The 15,912-nt window shown below is 56.3% G+C and overlaps 1 protein-coding gene across 7 annotated transcripts in view; it reads right to left on the bottom strand.

Annotated features, from left to right (window-relative positions):
- Nucleotides 1-673: 673 nt before the first annotated feature.
- Nucleotides 674-15,912, bottom strand: part of LOC106038775 (USP6 N-terminal-like protein) — an 80,247-nt gene continuing 65,008 nt past the window's right edge. For all 7 annotated transcript variants that reach the window (XM_066997999.1, XM_048059711.2, XM_048059709.2 and 4 more), the window contains 8 exons: nt 12,913-13,022; nt 12,167-12,215; nt 10,724-10,844; nt 9,784-9,878; nt 8,066-8,131; nt 6,970-7,069; nt 5,636-5,788; nt 674-5,223 (listed from right to left, as the gene is read on the bottom strand). In XM_066997999.1, the coding sequence (XP_066854100.1) occupies nt 3,908-5,223; nt 5,636-5,788; nt 6,970-7,069; nt 8,066-8,131; nt 9,784-9,878; nt 10,724-10,844; nt 12,167-12,215; nt 12,913-13,022 (2,010 nt within the window). In that variant the 3' untranslated portion in view covers nt 674-3,907. The remainder of the gene's footprint in view (nt 5,224-5,635; nt 5,789-6,969; nt 7,070-8,065; nt 8,132-9,783; nt 9,879-10,723; nt 10,845-12,166; nt 12,216-12,912; nt 13,023-15,912) is intronic.

Here is a 15,912-nt window from a genome sequence, read left to right as displayed (position 1 = left end):
CATCTGAGCGCAGGAAGCGCAGGACCTGAAGGGGGTGGCGTGTGCGAGCGGTGCCAGCCCCCCGCAGCTTCCCCCAAGGGTGCTGAGCTGCGAGGGCACCACCTCACGCCCCGTGAGCGCCAGGAGTGTGACTCAGCCCTGACGCAGAAGGCAGCTGCAGCGCGTCCAGGCAAACCCTCCCGGCCCCGGGGCTGGCACTGACCGTGCTGAAACGGAGCCGGGGCAGGGCTCCTGGCCGCCAGCGGCGGGGCAGTGCCGGGGGCTGAAGCAGGACGCGCTCCTTGTCAGCTCAGCGAGCCGGGACAGGAAGGCTTTACACAGAAAAGAGCGGGTTTCTGGCCTCCGCTGCTGGTAATGCTTTGCTCAGGCCCTGGGGCTGTTGACTCAGGAGGGAGGCGCAAGGCCAGGACAAGCCAGGATGCTTTCACCACGCTGCTGTCAGCCAGGACATCTGCTCCAGCCAAATGTCTCCGCCATCTGCGCGCACGGAAGCTCCCACTTGTGCTCACGTCAGGGAAACACCGAGCCCGACCCAAAACCGGAGCGGTTTTCCATCCCAGCGCTGCCGCGTGCGAGCCTGGCCCTCCCAGCCGGCACCTGGCTCGCGCCGCGGGACAGGACCGAGCTGAAAGCCAGCCGGGGCTTCGCTGCCGCAAGAAAGGTCGCAGAGAGACAGGTTTTATGCTAAACTTCTTTAACCATCGTCATTACAACCATGTAAAACACAGCATTGAATACTATGTACAGTCTGTTGGGATCAGAGTAGAAAGGAATGATTGACTTTTTTTTTTCTCCCCCCCAAAAAAACTTCCTTACAAAAAAAAAAAAAAAAACAGAAAAAAAAAGCACAGACATAAAAATAGTTTTTCAGTAATAATTATAATACATTAGGAGGAGTCACGGAGGAGGAAGCGTTCCACGCTGTAAACAAGAATAGCAATTCAAATAAAAGCCGATGGTCGCAGGGCTAGCAAAGTGCACGCAGGAGACCCCCCCCCCGGCCTCCAGCTGCCCGTGGAAGGACGGGGCCCGTGCCCAGCCCTGGTGCTGCTGCTCAAAGTGCTCAGTTAGGGAACAAAACGCAGCCCCCGGGGCTTGGCCTGGCCGCCAGGCGGTGGCAGCCACCCCGGGGCTGGCAGGGCACGGAGCTGGGAGCCCTTTCCTGAGTTTGCTCGCAGTCCCACTGGCTTCGCTATGGGCTTGAGGCTGGTTTGGGAGCCGGGGGCAGGGGCAAAGCGTTGCCGCTGCTGCTGAGCTCTTTCTGGCTGCCTGAGGAGGAACTGGAGAGAAAAGGAGGGGGCCTTGTAAAACAGCGCCCTTTTAGGAGCAGCGGGTGCCCTAAGACAGGTCACAGCAGGGAGCAGACCTGCCACATCTGCAACGAGAGGCAGAGAAGCTGCTAAGCTGCCCGCCTGCTGAAGGTGCTCCTCAGACAGGGGCTGCAGGCTGGGGAAGAGCTGCCTCGGTGGTGGCAGGGTCAAGTGAGCCAGGCTGAACCCAGCAGGGGACGTTGTGGGGACGGCCGCTGCTTGCCCCCTACCCCAACCTGCCTTCCTGCTGCAGGGGGCACCGGTGGGAGCAGCGAGCCTGGCCCAAAGGTCCCCGAACCCCGCTGGTGGCTGCCCCCGGCTTGGGGATGTCTGGAGAGCCTGCTGCACGGCTCTGTTACAGCCGGGGGGCTCGGAGGGCAGGGAAACCCCAGTGCTTGGTAGCTTGTGCAGCGGTGCCGCGCAGCGCCAGCTCCCTAAAATCAGCTTTTCAACGTGAATACTGCAAAAGGTCGCAGACGTGCACCGGGGCGCGCACACCGACGGGCGAGGGCTGTCAGAAACGAGGGGCCCAGGCCTTACCTGCACATAAGCGCACCTCTGCGTGCTCTGAGGACAGAAAGCAAGCTGGGGCAGCCCTCGGCTGCTTCTCCTTGCTTTCCTTGGGGCTGCAGAGGCCAGCGGGGTACGGCTCCTAGCAAAAGGCAGCGGGTTCCTGCCCTGAAATACTGCCCAGGTATTGTAACACACAACTGGGTTTCACGGCTGCACAGTTACTGAAGAACATACTCTAACTTAAAACCAGTTTGAGCACCTTTACCCTAAAAATGACCTGTGGTGTCTCAAAAATCCCAACACGGAGCATTCGCACAGCACTTCTCTTCAAAGCGCCTCCCAAACATCAACTGACGAGCTAACCCCTCTCCCAGCACCCCCGCAAGGTAGCTCCAGGCTCATCCTGCCCCCCCCAGAGGGAGGGCAGGCGGGTTTGGAGACTCAGCCAAGGCAGAAGATGGGGTCCCCGACAGAGCAGGGGGTTCCGGAGGAGTTGTGGGCGCTGTGGCCTGGCTGACCACATCCACAGCCGGGGAGCACCTGCTCCTACCTGCTAGCACAAACACGCGCGCGCACACATACACAAAAACCTGATCACCGCCCCCAGAGGCATTCAGGGGGTGTTTTCTGCTGGGCTTCCAGGCAGGCTTTGGCTCAGGCTACGTTCCTGAAGCAGCCTAAAGGATGAAAACCAGTCTGCGAGGTCTGCTGAGACTTCGAGGGAGCTCGTGCCCGGGTTTGCAGGCCAGCGGTCCCACCTGCTGTCCAAAAGGTGGCATCTGCGGCCACCGCCTTAGGAAAGCAGCAAAAAATACAGCACGTTTGGACTCGAGTTCACTGCCTGCTGCCTTCCTCAAGCCTCCTCCTTGCCTGGAGGGGTGAGGCAGCTGCTGAGGGCTGCAAACACGAGTTTGGCCCCGTTCCTTTGTAGGGTGCGTGCCCACAGCCCCCTGGGCTGGGAAGAGCTGCTGGGAAAGAGGAGCTGGAGGCGAGGATCGGCTTGGATCCCGAGTGGTCACGGGGAAGGGGAGGAGATGGACAGGCCACCAGGACTTCCCCCGTGTGAAGAGCAAGTGGGAACTCTGGAGCATCATCTCCCCCCCTCCGTGCCCAGGTTTTCCTTCCTCAGGCAGCAGTTTCTGGCTAGGCTAAACCAGAAGGGCTGACCCAAGGTTTCTGGGCGACGTGCTCGCCTGTCCTAACTTCTACAGCATTTCCACCCTGAAACTTCACCTGCTCAGAGCAGCAGCAGGCTTCAGCTCGGGCGCTGGGACTAGCTACCAGCGCACACCTCGCCAGGTTCAGCAGGGCAGCAGCCGCCCCTCTGCCCCTTCAGCTGGTTTGAGGCAGCGAGCCTGCTCGCTGCCCCGCGCCCACGAGGGAAAGGCCACTCAGCAGCCTCCCAGCACGCCCGGCTCGACCCTCCCCGCTGTCCTTGCCCCCTCGAGAACTTGAACCAGAACGGCCCTGCCTGGCACCCGCTGCGGGGGCGCTGCTCGGAGCCCCCCCAGGCCCAGGGGCTCACCTGCCCCGGCTGCCAACGCCTCCCCTCCAGGAGAACATCGGCAGGGGGAGGCGGGAAGGGCCCCTCGCCAGGAGCGGCGGGGAATTGCATAGACTGCTGAGCAGGCGTGCCGCGGCCCCGTCCCGGGGGCTGCTGCCTCCCGCGGGTCTGGAAAAAGAAATGAAGGTCTATTGCTACAGGAATAGAAACGCCGTTGGCCAGACGGATGGGGCAGTTGGGAGGAAAGCCTCTCTTGCTAAATATTTCGGACTCCGCTGCTTTGTGTCCACAGACCCACCACTAGAGCTCAGGAGACAGGCAGGAGAGCAACAAAGCCCACGAGTTCACCTCCCTGCGCGTCCCGGGGCTTGGCAAGTTCCGTCGAGCGACCCGATATTAAAGCACTTCTGTCCATAGGAAAGAAACCACGGGTGCAAACCAAGACGGAGTTTGGTGGCGGCTCCTGGAGCTCCGGCTGCCCCGGGCTCTCGTACCGAAGCACGGCTCCACGGGCGATGCCGAGGGCATCGCGGGACCAGTGCCGCTCCAGCCCCTCTCCCTCACCTCCCCGCGCACCCCGCTAAAACGTCACCGATTTGGGGAGCTTTGTGGGGGGAGGAGAGGCTGAGCCGAAGCTGTTCTCGGAGAGGGATTTGGCAACCTGCAGGGATAATTTTGGTTTGGGGCTGAGGGGCGGCCGCGGCGCTTTCAGTGCATTGAATGGTTTCTGGGCGCCCTCCTGGGCAGCCGCTGCCGCCGGGGCGGAGGCGGCAGGAGGCAGCTGGGAGGTGGCAGCCAGGGGCCGGCCGGCCTCGGGCAAGGGCAGCGCCACCTGCTTTCTGTTCAACAAGTCTTGCTCCGTGGCGTGGGCCACGTGCAGGGGAGTGGTGGTTTTTACGACGGCGTAGGGGCTGTTCCCCTCTGTTCCCCGCTGGAAGGGGCGCCCCGGGGTCTCCGCCAAGAGGGGCACGCTGCCGCCCGGCTGCCTGTGCGGGGGGCGCGCGGCCGAGCCCAGTCCTTCCGCTGCGCCCGCGCCCTGCTGCAGGCTGGCGAGCTCGCCCGTGGACGCGGACTTGGGTACCGAGCTCCTCGAGTCTGTCTGGGTCAGCAGCACTGCTCCGCACTGCTCAGCCTTGGGGAAGTCCTCGTGCTGAGCCGGCAGAGGAGGAGGGAGGGCATCCACTGCCTCCTCTTCCTCCCCGCGCGGGGAAGACGCCTGCTCCACCTCTGGCAGACCACGCGCAGCAGGATCCGGCCGCCTCAGTGAGCTGTCTGTGTTGGAAAGCTGCTCGGGTGCCAAAGCCTCCCCGGCTGGCGCAGTCCCGGATGAGGCGCTGGGGTCGTGCAGCGAGTCCACGGAGCCGTGCGGGGAGGGAGCAGGGCTGGGCGACTCGCGCTGGGGCAGAGGCTGCGGGCCTCCAGGCCGTGCCGGTGAGGCAGCTCTGCTCGTGCGGCCGGCGGCGAGCAGCACGGGGCTCTCCTCGTGCTCCCCCCGAGGTCTCCGGGGGTTGCCGTGCGAGGCAGGCTCTCCGCTCACCGCAGCGGCCTCCTGGCCGGTGGGGAAAGCCGGAGCCTCGCCTCTTGGCGGAGGAGGCTGCTGCTGCACGGCCTCGGGAACCTCCACCTCGCCATCGCACCGGGGGGGATGCAAGCGTCCGTCGGCCGCTTCGGTGGCGTCGCTGCCCAGCTGCTCGGGAGTCCTGGCGGCCACTGCGGTGCCGGTGGCTGTCCCTCCTGGAGGCCCTCTGTGGGGTGGAGGCTGCGTGGCGTCCCTGTCCGGAGGCCGCTCGCCCAGCAGCCCGTTCTGGCCGTTGGCCGCCGCGTTGGCCTTCACGGCCACCGGGTTGAGGGAGAGCTCCAGGCCCAGGGGTTTGCGTGGGAACTCCTCGGGCTTCGCTGCGTTGGAGGGAAGGGAGACAGGGGAAAGAATAAATGACGTAAAAGAGGGATTAAAATAAAAGTTGGAATCAAATACGTATATTAACATTAAATGAGAAATATTAAAAATAAAGCAATAAATAAAAATGGAAAAGCAATAAAAAGTTAGAAATAAAATAGTCAAACTGAAAAATAAACATTAAATAAATAGAGCGCCCCCCCAGCAGCGTCCCGCTCTGCCCCCATCATTCCCAAGGCCCCGTTTCCCCCCGCTAACAGCGGCACCAGGAGGAGCACGCAGCGGGACCAGGGCTAAGGAGAAGGCAGTGGCTGAGCCGAGCTGCTGGCCACCCCTCTCTTGAGGGTCGCAGCCCCCGGAGGCCACGGGGAGATGGCAGCAAGGGGTCGGGGGGCTGGGGGCTCTGCCCACCTGGCGGGGGGAGGTCAAACTTCATCTTGCGCAGCTCGCTCATCGACACCTGCAGCTGCTCGATGACAGCATCGTCCTCATACTGCAGCGAAGCGGCAATTTTCTCCTGCAGAAACTCCCGCAGGTCTTCCAGCGTCATCTTCAGCAAGCGCTCTGGGGAAGGGCACAAAACCCAGCTGGGTGAGAGCAGTGGCACACCCCGGGGCTCTGTTTCGGGAAGCAGAACAAGCTGCTGTGCTCTGGTTTGTCTGGGTCAGACGTGAAACCCTTCGAGCCAGGGGTTGTGCTGCCCTTTCTGTGCTGGGGTCTGAAGGTGCTGGCCCCTCTCCTGCTGCTGCTCAGGGCTGGGTGTGCTGCCCCTCCTCTTACCCGCCTTCCTGGCGGTGAGAACAGCACAACGCAGGGGCTGGTAGGTGATGGGGGAGGCCAGGACACAAGCTTGGGGCCGTTTCTAGAAGTTCTCACCAATGCCTCTAGGAGGAGGAAAAGCTCCACGAGACAGGCCCAGACCCAAGAGCTGCCTCCACCCATGCCCGCAGGCAGCGCTGCCGACCCGACCCACGCTGTCTTTGCAAACCAACTCGATGCTTTCAGATTTATTTCGGGGCAGTATGTTCTTAATTCAACGGAAGGAAGGGCAGGGTGGCTGTCTGCAGAAGCAGACTGTCTGCAGTCTGACTGCCTGTCTGCAGGCCCACAAGTGCCCAGTTCGCAGTATCAGCATCTCTCTGTCCCAGTTTTAGGATCTCACAACCTCTCAGGGCTGCAAAGCAAGGCCTGGTGGTAGGTGGGAGCAGTTTCTGACTTTCTAGAGAAGCTCATCAGCTCACCTCGAAGTCCAAAAGGTATCGACAGAAATGTCGCTACCTTGACATTATGTATGAAAACCAGGTTTTGGTCATTTTAGAAGCATATCACCCTTCTTTTGACAACTCGATTCCACAATAAACAAGCAGTAGCTAAGCTCAGGGTGCCTGCTTGCTTCCAGAATTAGTTTTGACAGTTGTAAAGGACAGCAAGCTCAGGACCACGCGTTAAAATCTGCTTTCTTTTGGGTGCTCCATGCCCACGCAGACTGGTGACAAAAGTTCAGGGTGAGCCACCTCCAGCAGCCTTCGCCTCGGTTTTGCTGTCAAAACTCAAGCTTTCTGAAGGTGGCGACTGCGCAGGAAGACGCTCCAGCTGGAGACAAAAAACTGCCTTTGGATGGCAGCACTGGCTTGGGCTAACCTGAGCTGAGCACCAAACCCTGTTCCCGGGCTGGCGGCTACGTGGCAGCTCATCCCCGTGCTGCCCACGGGGCTCGCCGCCTCCCCACCGCGCCGGGCACTTACTTTTGTGCAGCTTGAGAATGGTGTAGGCCATGGCCGTCAGCACCCGCTCTCCTTCCAGGATGTAGATGTCCCAGAGCCGCAAGGTGAGGGTGAAGGGCGTCTGTTCCAAACACAAACAAACCCAGCCCGTTAGCACCAAGGCAGCAGCACTCGGCTGCGGGATTGCAATGCAGAGGTTAGCGGCACGGCTACGTCCCCTCGCACCAAAACATGCACCCCGGTGAGGTATCTGGAACTCGTCTATAATACAAAAACGTATTTTATCATCTAAGGTTTTGGTTTAAAGTTAAACTTCCTGGCTTTTGATGGTTGGACTTGGTGACCTGGAAGGTCTTTCCTAACCTTGGTGATTCTGTGATTCTAAGAAACTCAGGTGGCTGCATTTTGTACAGCTTTCAGTGACAAGGAAGGCAGTGCACGTCCACGCCTGAGATCAATCCCAAGAAGAGACTGCCCTCTGTTTTATAGGAGACAGGGAAGCAGAAAATTGAGACTGCGGATGCACAGATGTACTAAGTATTAGCCAGCCTCCATCTCATGCTCACGTATGCCAGCACAAGGCTGCCCCTAAAAATAAGGTAGTTTTGGCTTGGGCTTGCCAAATTAGCCTTGGACAAATCAGGGTAATTTTCTCATGCTTTCATATGTCTCCAGTGCACAGCCTGCTCATTCGTGTGCAACTGCTGCAGCGCAATTTGTTCGGGTTTGTGCCTCGAGCTCTTCTTCTCCATACACGTTTCCAGAGCCAAAGTGAGGCTAATTGCCTCTGCACGGCCACAGCAGTGCCAGTGGGCAGGAGAAGCAGCTCTCCGAGCTGTGGGGCTCCCAGCACTGCTGCAGGACCAGCTCCCAGCTGCTATTTGCAGCGGGGCTGTCGGAGTTTGCTTGTCATCCACCATGAATGACAGGCAGTTATTCTTAGCTTCTCCCTTGTTGAATTTCCTGCCTTCTGAGAGCATGCATAACATCCCACCTTATATATTATTAAAACCATCTTAAAATTATGATACTTCCTCCCAATTCACTAGTAGAAAAACCAAGCGGGTTCAGCGTGCGAGCAGGTGGCAGAGAAGGACACAGCCCACGGGGTCCTCACCCGGTCAATGAAACACTGCAGGAACCACTTGGTCGTGTAAATCCCCGTTGTCATCTGCTCCTTGTCCTAGGACGAGACAACAAACAGAGACCCGTGTTTCAGCAGGCAGGCTGTGGGCAGCTCGAGCGATTTGCGGGGCTTACTGGGGGTGGGTTGGGTGATTTATTGACACTGGGGTCTGGGTGCAGGTTCTGGCTGTGGCTTGTCAGGCTTCTTGCCTCTCACACAAAGGCCCCTGCTTTAAATGCCAGCACTGAAGCCCCGCTCCGGTTCTTTATTCACTGAGTAAAGTCTGCAGCCAGGCTTCAGCCATGGGGAGGGACGTCTAAGAGAAGCTTTTCTGGCCTAATCTCCACCCCAGGGATTTACAAAAACCTCACAGGAACCAAACCCATGAGATTACCAGTTGTGTTTCCATAGCAATTCCCAGCCCAGCCTCTCAGAGCACCACAGAAACGAGGAAGCCCAGGCATCCCACCGGCAAATCCGCACCTGCACGGCCAAGCCATTGCTCGCTCCCCGCTGCCCCCACCTAGTAACTCCACTTCCCCGGCAGCTACACCTTCTGCCAGGGCAGAGGCACTGGAGAGGGAGCCGTGCCTCTTGCCAAGTGTTAAAAAACCCAAATCAGCTGCAGACAGCTGTTCATTAGGGGGAAATGCTTTCTAGGACTGCTACAGAGCACACAGGCAAATCACCGGCATGGACACCCCAGGCAAGCAAATAGTTGTCCCACCTGACAGGGAGCACACTGCGCTCTCCAGCCAGGAAACCACCACTACTGGCACCTACTGACCACCGGAGTCTCTTAATGAAGGCATTTTTGTGCTTGCTGGCTAGGATTTGAGTTACTCCCGTTCTCCCCCCTACCCCCAGTGGCTATAATGAAGTGAAAACCTGTCCTGGCTCTGTGTCCTCGACACGGCCAAGGCTGGCTCGTAGCACTAAGCAGGAGCTGTTTCAGACGATGGCAATATAAACGGCTTTTCCTGGAGCCCTGCCACCGAGCCCCCTGGGAGCATAAGAAGCCTTCAGCAGTCTGGCCACTGAATACCGAATGTCTAAAGCAAATGCAAAGGGGGAGGAGAGGGGGGAAAAAAGGGAGCAGGTGTTGCAAAACAGTCACCGAGCCATTGGACTGCAGTCGATGCATCCTGCAGACACCCCTCCATCCACCAGATGGGCTCGTGCCAGCTGCTGGAGAAACACAACTGGACACGGCGAGCCACGGAAACACGCAGCACATCTCATGCTGCTCCAGAATCGGGAGGGATTCTCCTGCCTTTCAAGCAGCAAAGCAGGGCAGGGAAGCGTTAAATGAAAGCACTCGGGGCTAATAATTATTCAAGTAAAACTCCAGACATTCCAGCACGGCACTTTGGGCTTCGCAGCCGGTCTAGTAAGGCGGTGTGGCCTCACTGCTGTACGCCACGGCTCCTTCTGCTGCAGTCTCTAAGCCCTCCTGCCTGGCTCTGCTCAGGAAGCCTTCCAATTTTAGCAGTCCCTGCACTAATGATAAACAGCAAGCAAACGACAGCCACTCCCCTGAGCAAGATTCATGGGAAAAACAACTTAATAAACACTTGCCTCTGTGTGGCTGAAGCAGCCATACAGTTAGAAATACGCTTAGTTGTGCATGTATTTGGCAGAACGTTACACTAATTGCTTTGGCATTAAAATGCAACATTAGTATGGGAAGACTGATAACAAAGAGATACCATGTGCTTCTTCAGTTTTGGGAACAGTTTGCTTAAAATCTGCTCATGATGAGCTTGAAATCTCTGCAGCTTCGGGAACCCGGGAATGAAAAAACCTACAGGAGAAAAGACAAGAGAGGAAAAAATTAGAAGAGCTCTGGGAGAGAGCGGTCACAGGGGCAGCCTGGTTTTGCACATTCCCTGCGTGTCCGTACCAGTGTAGGTACAACACAAGCTTGCAATCTGGAAGGAGATGCACTTGACAAGCCCCCGGTGCACGCCTTATCAAACCTCCAGCAGGCTATCTAGCCCTGAGATCCCAGGATCACAGATAAAGCAGTGCTTTAGTAGAGAGCATAAAAGCATGGCCAGACCCGGAGCAGGCTCTGTCGGGGCTCCTTCACAGAAGCCATCCAGAGTTATCAAACCATAAGGGCTAGCCCTCCGCTTCTAAAATAATCCTCTCTGCACAGATGACTTCTAACCACAAGTAAGATCAAAGGAACTTTCATGTGGTTGAAGAAAAATAATACAGCCCATTTGGTGGAATTGCATCTTCATAAAAACGTAAGGGCACGTAGCTCATGGCGTACAAAAACCAGCATTATGTGGTGCTCTTGGATGTACTTCTGTTAGGCTTTTTAAAAACTTGTAAGCTTAAATTAATGGATTGCCAAGGGCAAGGCACTTTGGAGGGAAGATATCACCACTGCAACAGCGTTAATTACTGAGTATTAGAGGCCGGTACCGATAAACCACATTCTTTGATGAACCTGTCTGCCTGGAGTGGAGTTCAGCTCTGTACTCTGTTCATGACGGCATGTAATTAAGCTTTACCTGCTTTAAAACGAGTACCTAAGGAGAAGCAAGGCTCTCCTGACCAAATTAAACAGTGGCCTCCAGCCTCCTCTCAGCAAGCCTCCACAGGGAGTGTTGCTGCCTGCATCCCTCTCATCCTTACCATGCATTGCGTGCTTCTGGTTGGTCAGCAGCTGTGCCAGTGCCCAAAATGCATCCTCTTCGTTCAAGTACATCAGCAGGATGGCTGCGATCTGACTCATCCCTTGGCAGTAGCTCACCTCCTGCAAGAGCCAAAGGGGCACACGTGCTCGCACGCCACTTGTGGTTCTCCATGCAACCCCGTCAGATCCCAGTGATTTTGTTGCTGGCAAAAAGGTGCACACGAGGAGGACCCAGGGGATGGGGCAGCACAGATCCTGGTCCCCTCCGGACCCGTGCTGTTGATGCTGCTATGCCAGGATGGCTGGGAGCAGCTCAGGCTGCCTGTGCCTCCCAGTCCTATTTCAAGGTCTGTCCCATTTCCAGGTCTTTACTGTTTATTCTCAAGTTTACAGTTCCCATATGTCTACAGAGTCTGCCATATGGTCTACAGCGTCCCACCTGCAAGGCTTTAAAATCTCCAGGCGCCTCCACACGATGGTTAAAACCAGCACGCAAAGCACTTCTCCCTCTTTCTCCCAGCCTAAGTCAAGAGCCAAGCTCTGACCCAGGCCTTTGAAAAGCCTTTTGGGTTTGCGTCATCTGCTGAACAGCACCTTCCGAATGTTTATGCAAGATTCTAACGATGCCAAAGAGCCAAAGCTGGGGGGTAAGTTAGCAGGCAGCTGCTTCTGCAGTGGACTGGACCCAGCCCACCCCACTGCCACCAGCCTCACCAACACCTACTGGTGATGAAAAGAAATGGGCTCGAGCAGCCACAAGCCAGCCCCTTAGTGGTGCCCACAGCTATTCTGGGAATACGGGAGGGGATGCCCAACAGCACGTGGCTCCAATGCTACCTGGGACTCCTTCAGCCATGGAAGCACTTAAGTAGTTAAAAATTAAATCAATCTGGTAAGCCTTTATCCAGTCAGCAGCACAAGGGAAGGCAGGGTCTTTGTTCCTTTGACTGCCACCCTGAGTCACCTGTGCCTCCTGGGGTAGCTGTGACCCCCTGTGGATGGAGGCAGTGCATTCAGCAGCTAATTTAGGACTGTTCTGCCTACTGCTAAAAGTGACTGGTTTGCTGTCACAAACCAGCATTTTCAACAAGGATGCTATTCAGCATATGACAAGTCAGGAACATGATGGGCAGACAAGCCCTCTGCCAGGAGAGCAGTCTTGTGGAAAGCCAAAGAGTAATTCCTTGTTTTGTGCTGGCACTTGCTCAAACCAAATCTATGAGGCGTCGTTTTACCGGGTGAAAAAACAAACAAGGGAATGAAACTGCTGGGTGAAGAAACCTGCGCTTATTCAGCCTGCGAGCCTTGCAGCAGTCTGTACAAACCAGCAGTAGGACTCCAGCTGGGATTGCCTCTGCCTGACATATACACACCTGCCAGATCTATATATACACGTATCAGGACAGTGCTTTTCACTTTAACTGGACTAACTTACTACTTACGGTGTTATAAACAGAGTATGCCGACAAGACGTGGAACAGAGCCTGTTGCCTGGGGAGAAAGAAGAAGGACACTAAAATGAACTGCCCACACAAACAGTGCTCAACACACCCGTTCATCAAGTTTGGAGTGGCGGTGGTGGCTTTTTAGTCGTCTGGAGGCCTCTGAGGCAGCAAGTGTTTTAATCCCAGGGGGAATGCTGTCACCTTTTTATTAGTAGTTTTTTCCTTTCTCCCTTCCCTCCTTGCTAAGGGAGTCACCAATGAATAGGTATGCAGCGCAGACCTCCTTGCATACCACGTGTCTGCCTAGGTCAGCCACGTGTGGCTCACCCAAGTGACGAAGCCATTTTTCCAAACCTCTCCAAACTCATGCACTGCAGAGGCCGTGTACACTGCGTCCTGCTCCGTACGGACCCACCCCACCACCCCAAACCAGGCCTTCTGCAACTCCAGCCCAAGCATATCTGGGGGCTGAGGCACCACAACAGGCCCCAGAAATGGTGCTGAACATGGTTCAGCAGGGACCTGCCCGAAAAGAGAGACTCAGCAGCTGAACTCAACGCCTGCGGCCCAAGCCTCACCTTGTGCCTGTGGTTTTTGGGGCAGGCAGAGGTGGTTCCGCTCTCCTGTGAGCTGCTCCCAGCCCCAGGGCTGGAGGCCATCCTGGCCAGCTCTCAACCCAGCCCCAATGCAGCCAACTTACCAATACCCGTAGAGGTGTTTGAAGCCTCAAAAGCGGTACTCACTTCACTCCGTAGCGATCCCGAAACATGATGTGGTTTCGGAAGGTGCGGTTAACGTCCAGATCTATCTGCTTGATTTCCGAGGACAAGCTCTTTGCTTGTTCTTTCATTTGCTGGAAGGGAGAGGGGCAGACGAGAAGAAGGGGTCAGACCTTGTGTAAGCCTACCACCTCCTGCCGGGCAGGAGAAGAAACATCTGCCCACAGCAGAAGCGGCAGCCCGTGAGGTGCAGAGGGGCCGCAGAGCAGTCCGGACAGCGAGCGGTGATCTGCAGGCTGGGGGTGAAGGGACGAGGAGCAGCAACCACAACAGGCCACAAGCTCGCCTCCCCACCAAGGCAGAGACGAGGTGGCCGAGCACGACGTGTGTCTGCACAGAGGGATGAGGGCCAGCACGTCTCGCCCGTCCCAAGTGACCCCCGAAGCACGGAGCTGGCACACCCCGCTCACCACACGGCCTGCAGCGCTCCCACCGCCGAGGCCTGTGGTGAACGCACCGCAATCGACACCCCCGCTGCCACAGCAACTAGGCCCAAACCTGCCCTCGCTCATCTTCAGACACACACAAGGAGCTTTCAGAGTTGAAAACCTTTACGATTAAATTCCACTGGGAAATTAAATTTACTGGGATTACTGGCGCCCAGCCTGGCGCTCTCTCTCAGGGCTATCCCGAAGCACCAAGAGCTCTGTCGGCGCTGAAGGCGCACACCTGTAGCCAGCATATGGACACATGCGTGCCCACAGCACCAAGTCCCTGAGCTCTTCAGAGGCTTGCTCATAATGAAGTCCAAACTGCTAAGGCTTTGGTTCGTCTGGGAAGTGATCCCTACTTCCCCTGCAGAAGAGAATCCCATTGGGTTGTAAGGAGTTTGTACTGAATCCCAGAAAAGCAGTTCTGGGGTATTGCCTTGCACTGGAACAATTGTAAGGAACTGGCAGAGTACAGAACAGGAGCTAAACTCAAAACTGAGGATCCCTGCATTCCCCCATGCCAGCTTATCATTTAAAGCAGTGTCACCTGGAGAAAGGACTGAAGCCCACTAAAAAAAAAAAAAAAAAGGAAATTTGTACCAAAGTGAGGCCCACCCGAACCAACTGTACATTCAGGAGTCCCAAGATTGGACAAATGGAACATAAGGAAAAATTTCTTTACCGTGAGGGTGGTCAAAACACTGGAACAGGCTTCCTGGCAAGGCGGTTGATGCCCCGTGCCTGTCAGTGTCAAAGAAGCATTTGGATAACACCCTCATCGTTATGCTCTAACTTTTGGCTAGCCCTGATGTGGTCAGGCAGTTTGACTCCATGATCTCTGAAGGTCTCTTCCAGCTGAACTACTCTGCTCTGCGATGCTCCACGGATAATGCCACCACAGGTCCCCTCACAGCCCTGCGTTTTGCCCCGAGCGGGCAGGCAAGGAGCATTTTGGTACTGCTAAGCAAGCCTTTAGGTACTGCTTGTGATCACACCCTCCTTCTTCAACATCCCCAGGGTTAGCTGCATGAAAACAATACATTTTGTGACTGTTTTCAGGCAGCCTGAGATCCCCCAGCAGGGTAGGGGCACGGGAGATGAGCAGCAAGCCCAGGGTCAGATCCCCTCCTCATGAGAGCAGGGGACTGAAGGTAACAGAGCTGCAGGGACACTTCATCACCCACTCAGAAGCTCCTTTGGATGCTTCCCAGCCTGCCACAAGGGGCCTGCAGGTTGCTGCTCACCTCCCGAGGTGGCCACACCAATGCTGGGAGCACCACAGCTCGTTAGCGGCTGGAGGCCAGGCACAGATGATGCTCACAGCAGCTAATAGTAGGAAATTTAAGTCCGACCTTGAAAGCAACTGTATATGGAGGGATTATTTTGAATTATTGCCTGAACAAGACAAAGCAGGATAAGAAACGTGACAAGAGAATGACGATCTGATAAATGCTATCATTTCCCTGCTTTAAATCCTGTGCTCTCTGCATCTCTCCTTGACAGGGTGCGCACCCTGCACCACTTGAGTTCAGAGTTCCCTGCTGAAGGCCCTCGTTTTCCCCACTAAAACAGCACAGAAGTCTCTCAAAGCCTGAAAAGAAAAAACAAAGCAAAACAAAAAAACAACACTCTTATTTTGACATTCTCTTCTTCAAGCCTCCCCAAACTTGGCTTGAAAAAGCAACACACCTGCCTGGGAAAGTGAGTGTGTGCCGAGCCGCACGTGTGTGTGAGCAGAGCTTCTTGGGCACAGCTGCCAAACGCAAAACCCAGCTATGCTGAGAGGACCCCAATGAAGAGACGGAGAGCAAGGCACCCATAGCTCAGAGGGCAGCTCCTTGGCCAGCTGCTTCCTAAAATGTTGCTAGGTAGGAGGGAGAGGGAACCACCTGGTTTTACTGGACAGGGTGCTGGTGATCCTCCCCAGAGCCACCTGCAGCCAGCAGGACCCTGCTCTCCCCCAGCAATGGGTCTGCCCCAAGGGGCAGCAGATGCTTCGAGGCCACTGGGATTTTCTTGTGCCCCAGCTCATCCCCAGGGAGATACGGCAGCCTTGGGGCCAGCCCCTACAGGACAAGGGGCTGAGGCTGACTCTTGGTTCCTTCTGAAAGCAAAATCTCTCTTCCAGGAGGTGCCCCTGACCTTCTTCTGGAGCAAATTAATGGAGAGCTAATTACTGGCGGCAGGTGGCACCAAAGAGAAGGAGGATTAAGATGAGCTTTTGGGGGGCTGAGTCCAGCAAAGCCTATTAACCCTGAAGCTCCTGCTTATGGCAGACCCCCCTCTCTGGAGCACAGATGAATACTCCTCGTGACTTTCATTTGTTTGCTTTGCTTCCCTGCCTGCACGGCACAGCTTCCCAGGAGGAAGCATGATAAGAACTTGCATGCTGGGAGAGCTTCATTATCCCTGCTTAGTGCAGCGATCCCAGCCCCTGCTCCCTGAGCCCCCTCATGTGACTCCATCCCAGCAGCACTTTGCTATTAACATCCACACTTGACTAGCTATGACGAGCATTAGCATCACCCTGCTT

The sequence above is a fragment of the Anser cygnoides genome, chromosome 5 (assembly GCF_040182565.1).
Source record: "Anser cygnoides isolate HZ-2024a breed goose chromosome 5, Taihu_goose_T2T_genome, whole genome shotgun sequence".
Classification (NCBI taxonomy): Eukaryota; Metazoa; Chordata; class Aves; order Anseriformes; family Anatidae; genus Anser; species Anser cygnoides.
The sequence above is the reverse complement of the archived record's forward strand: the minus strand, read 5'-3'. Positions and strand labels throughout refer to the sequence as shown.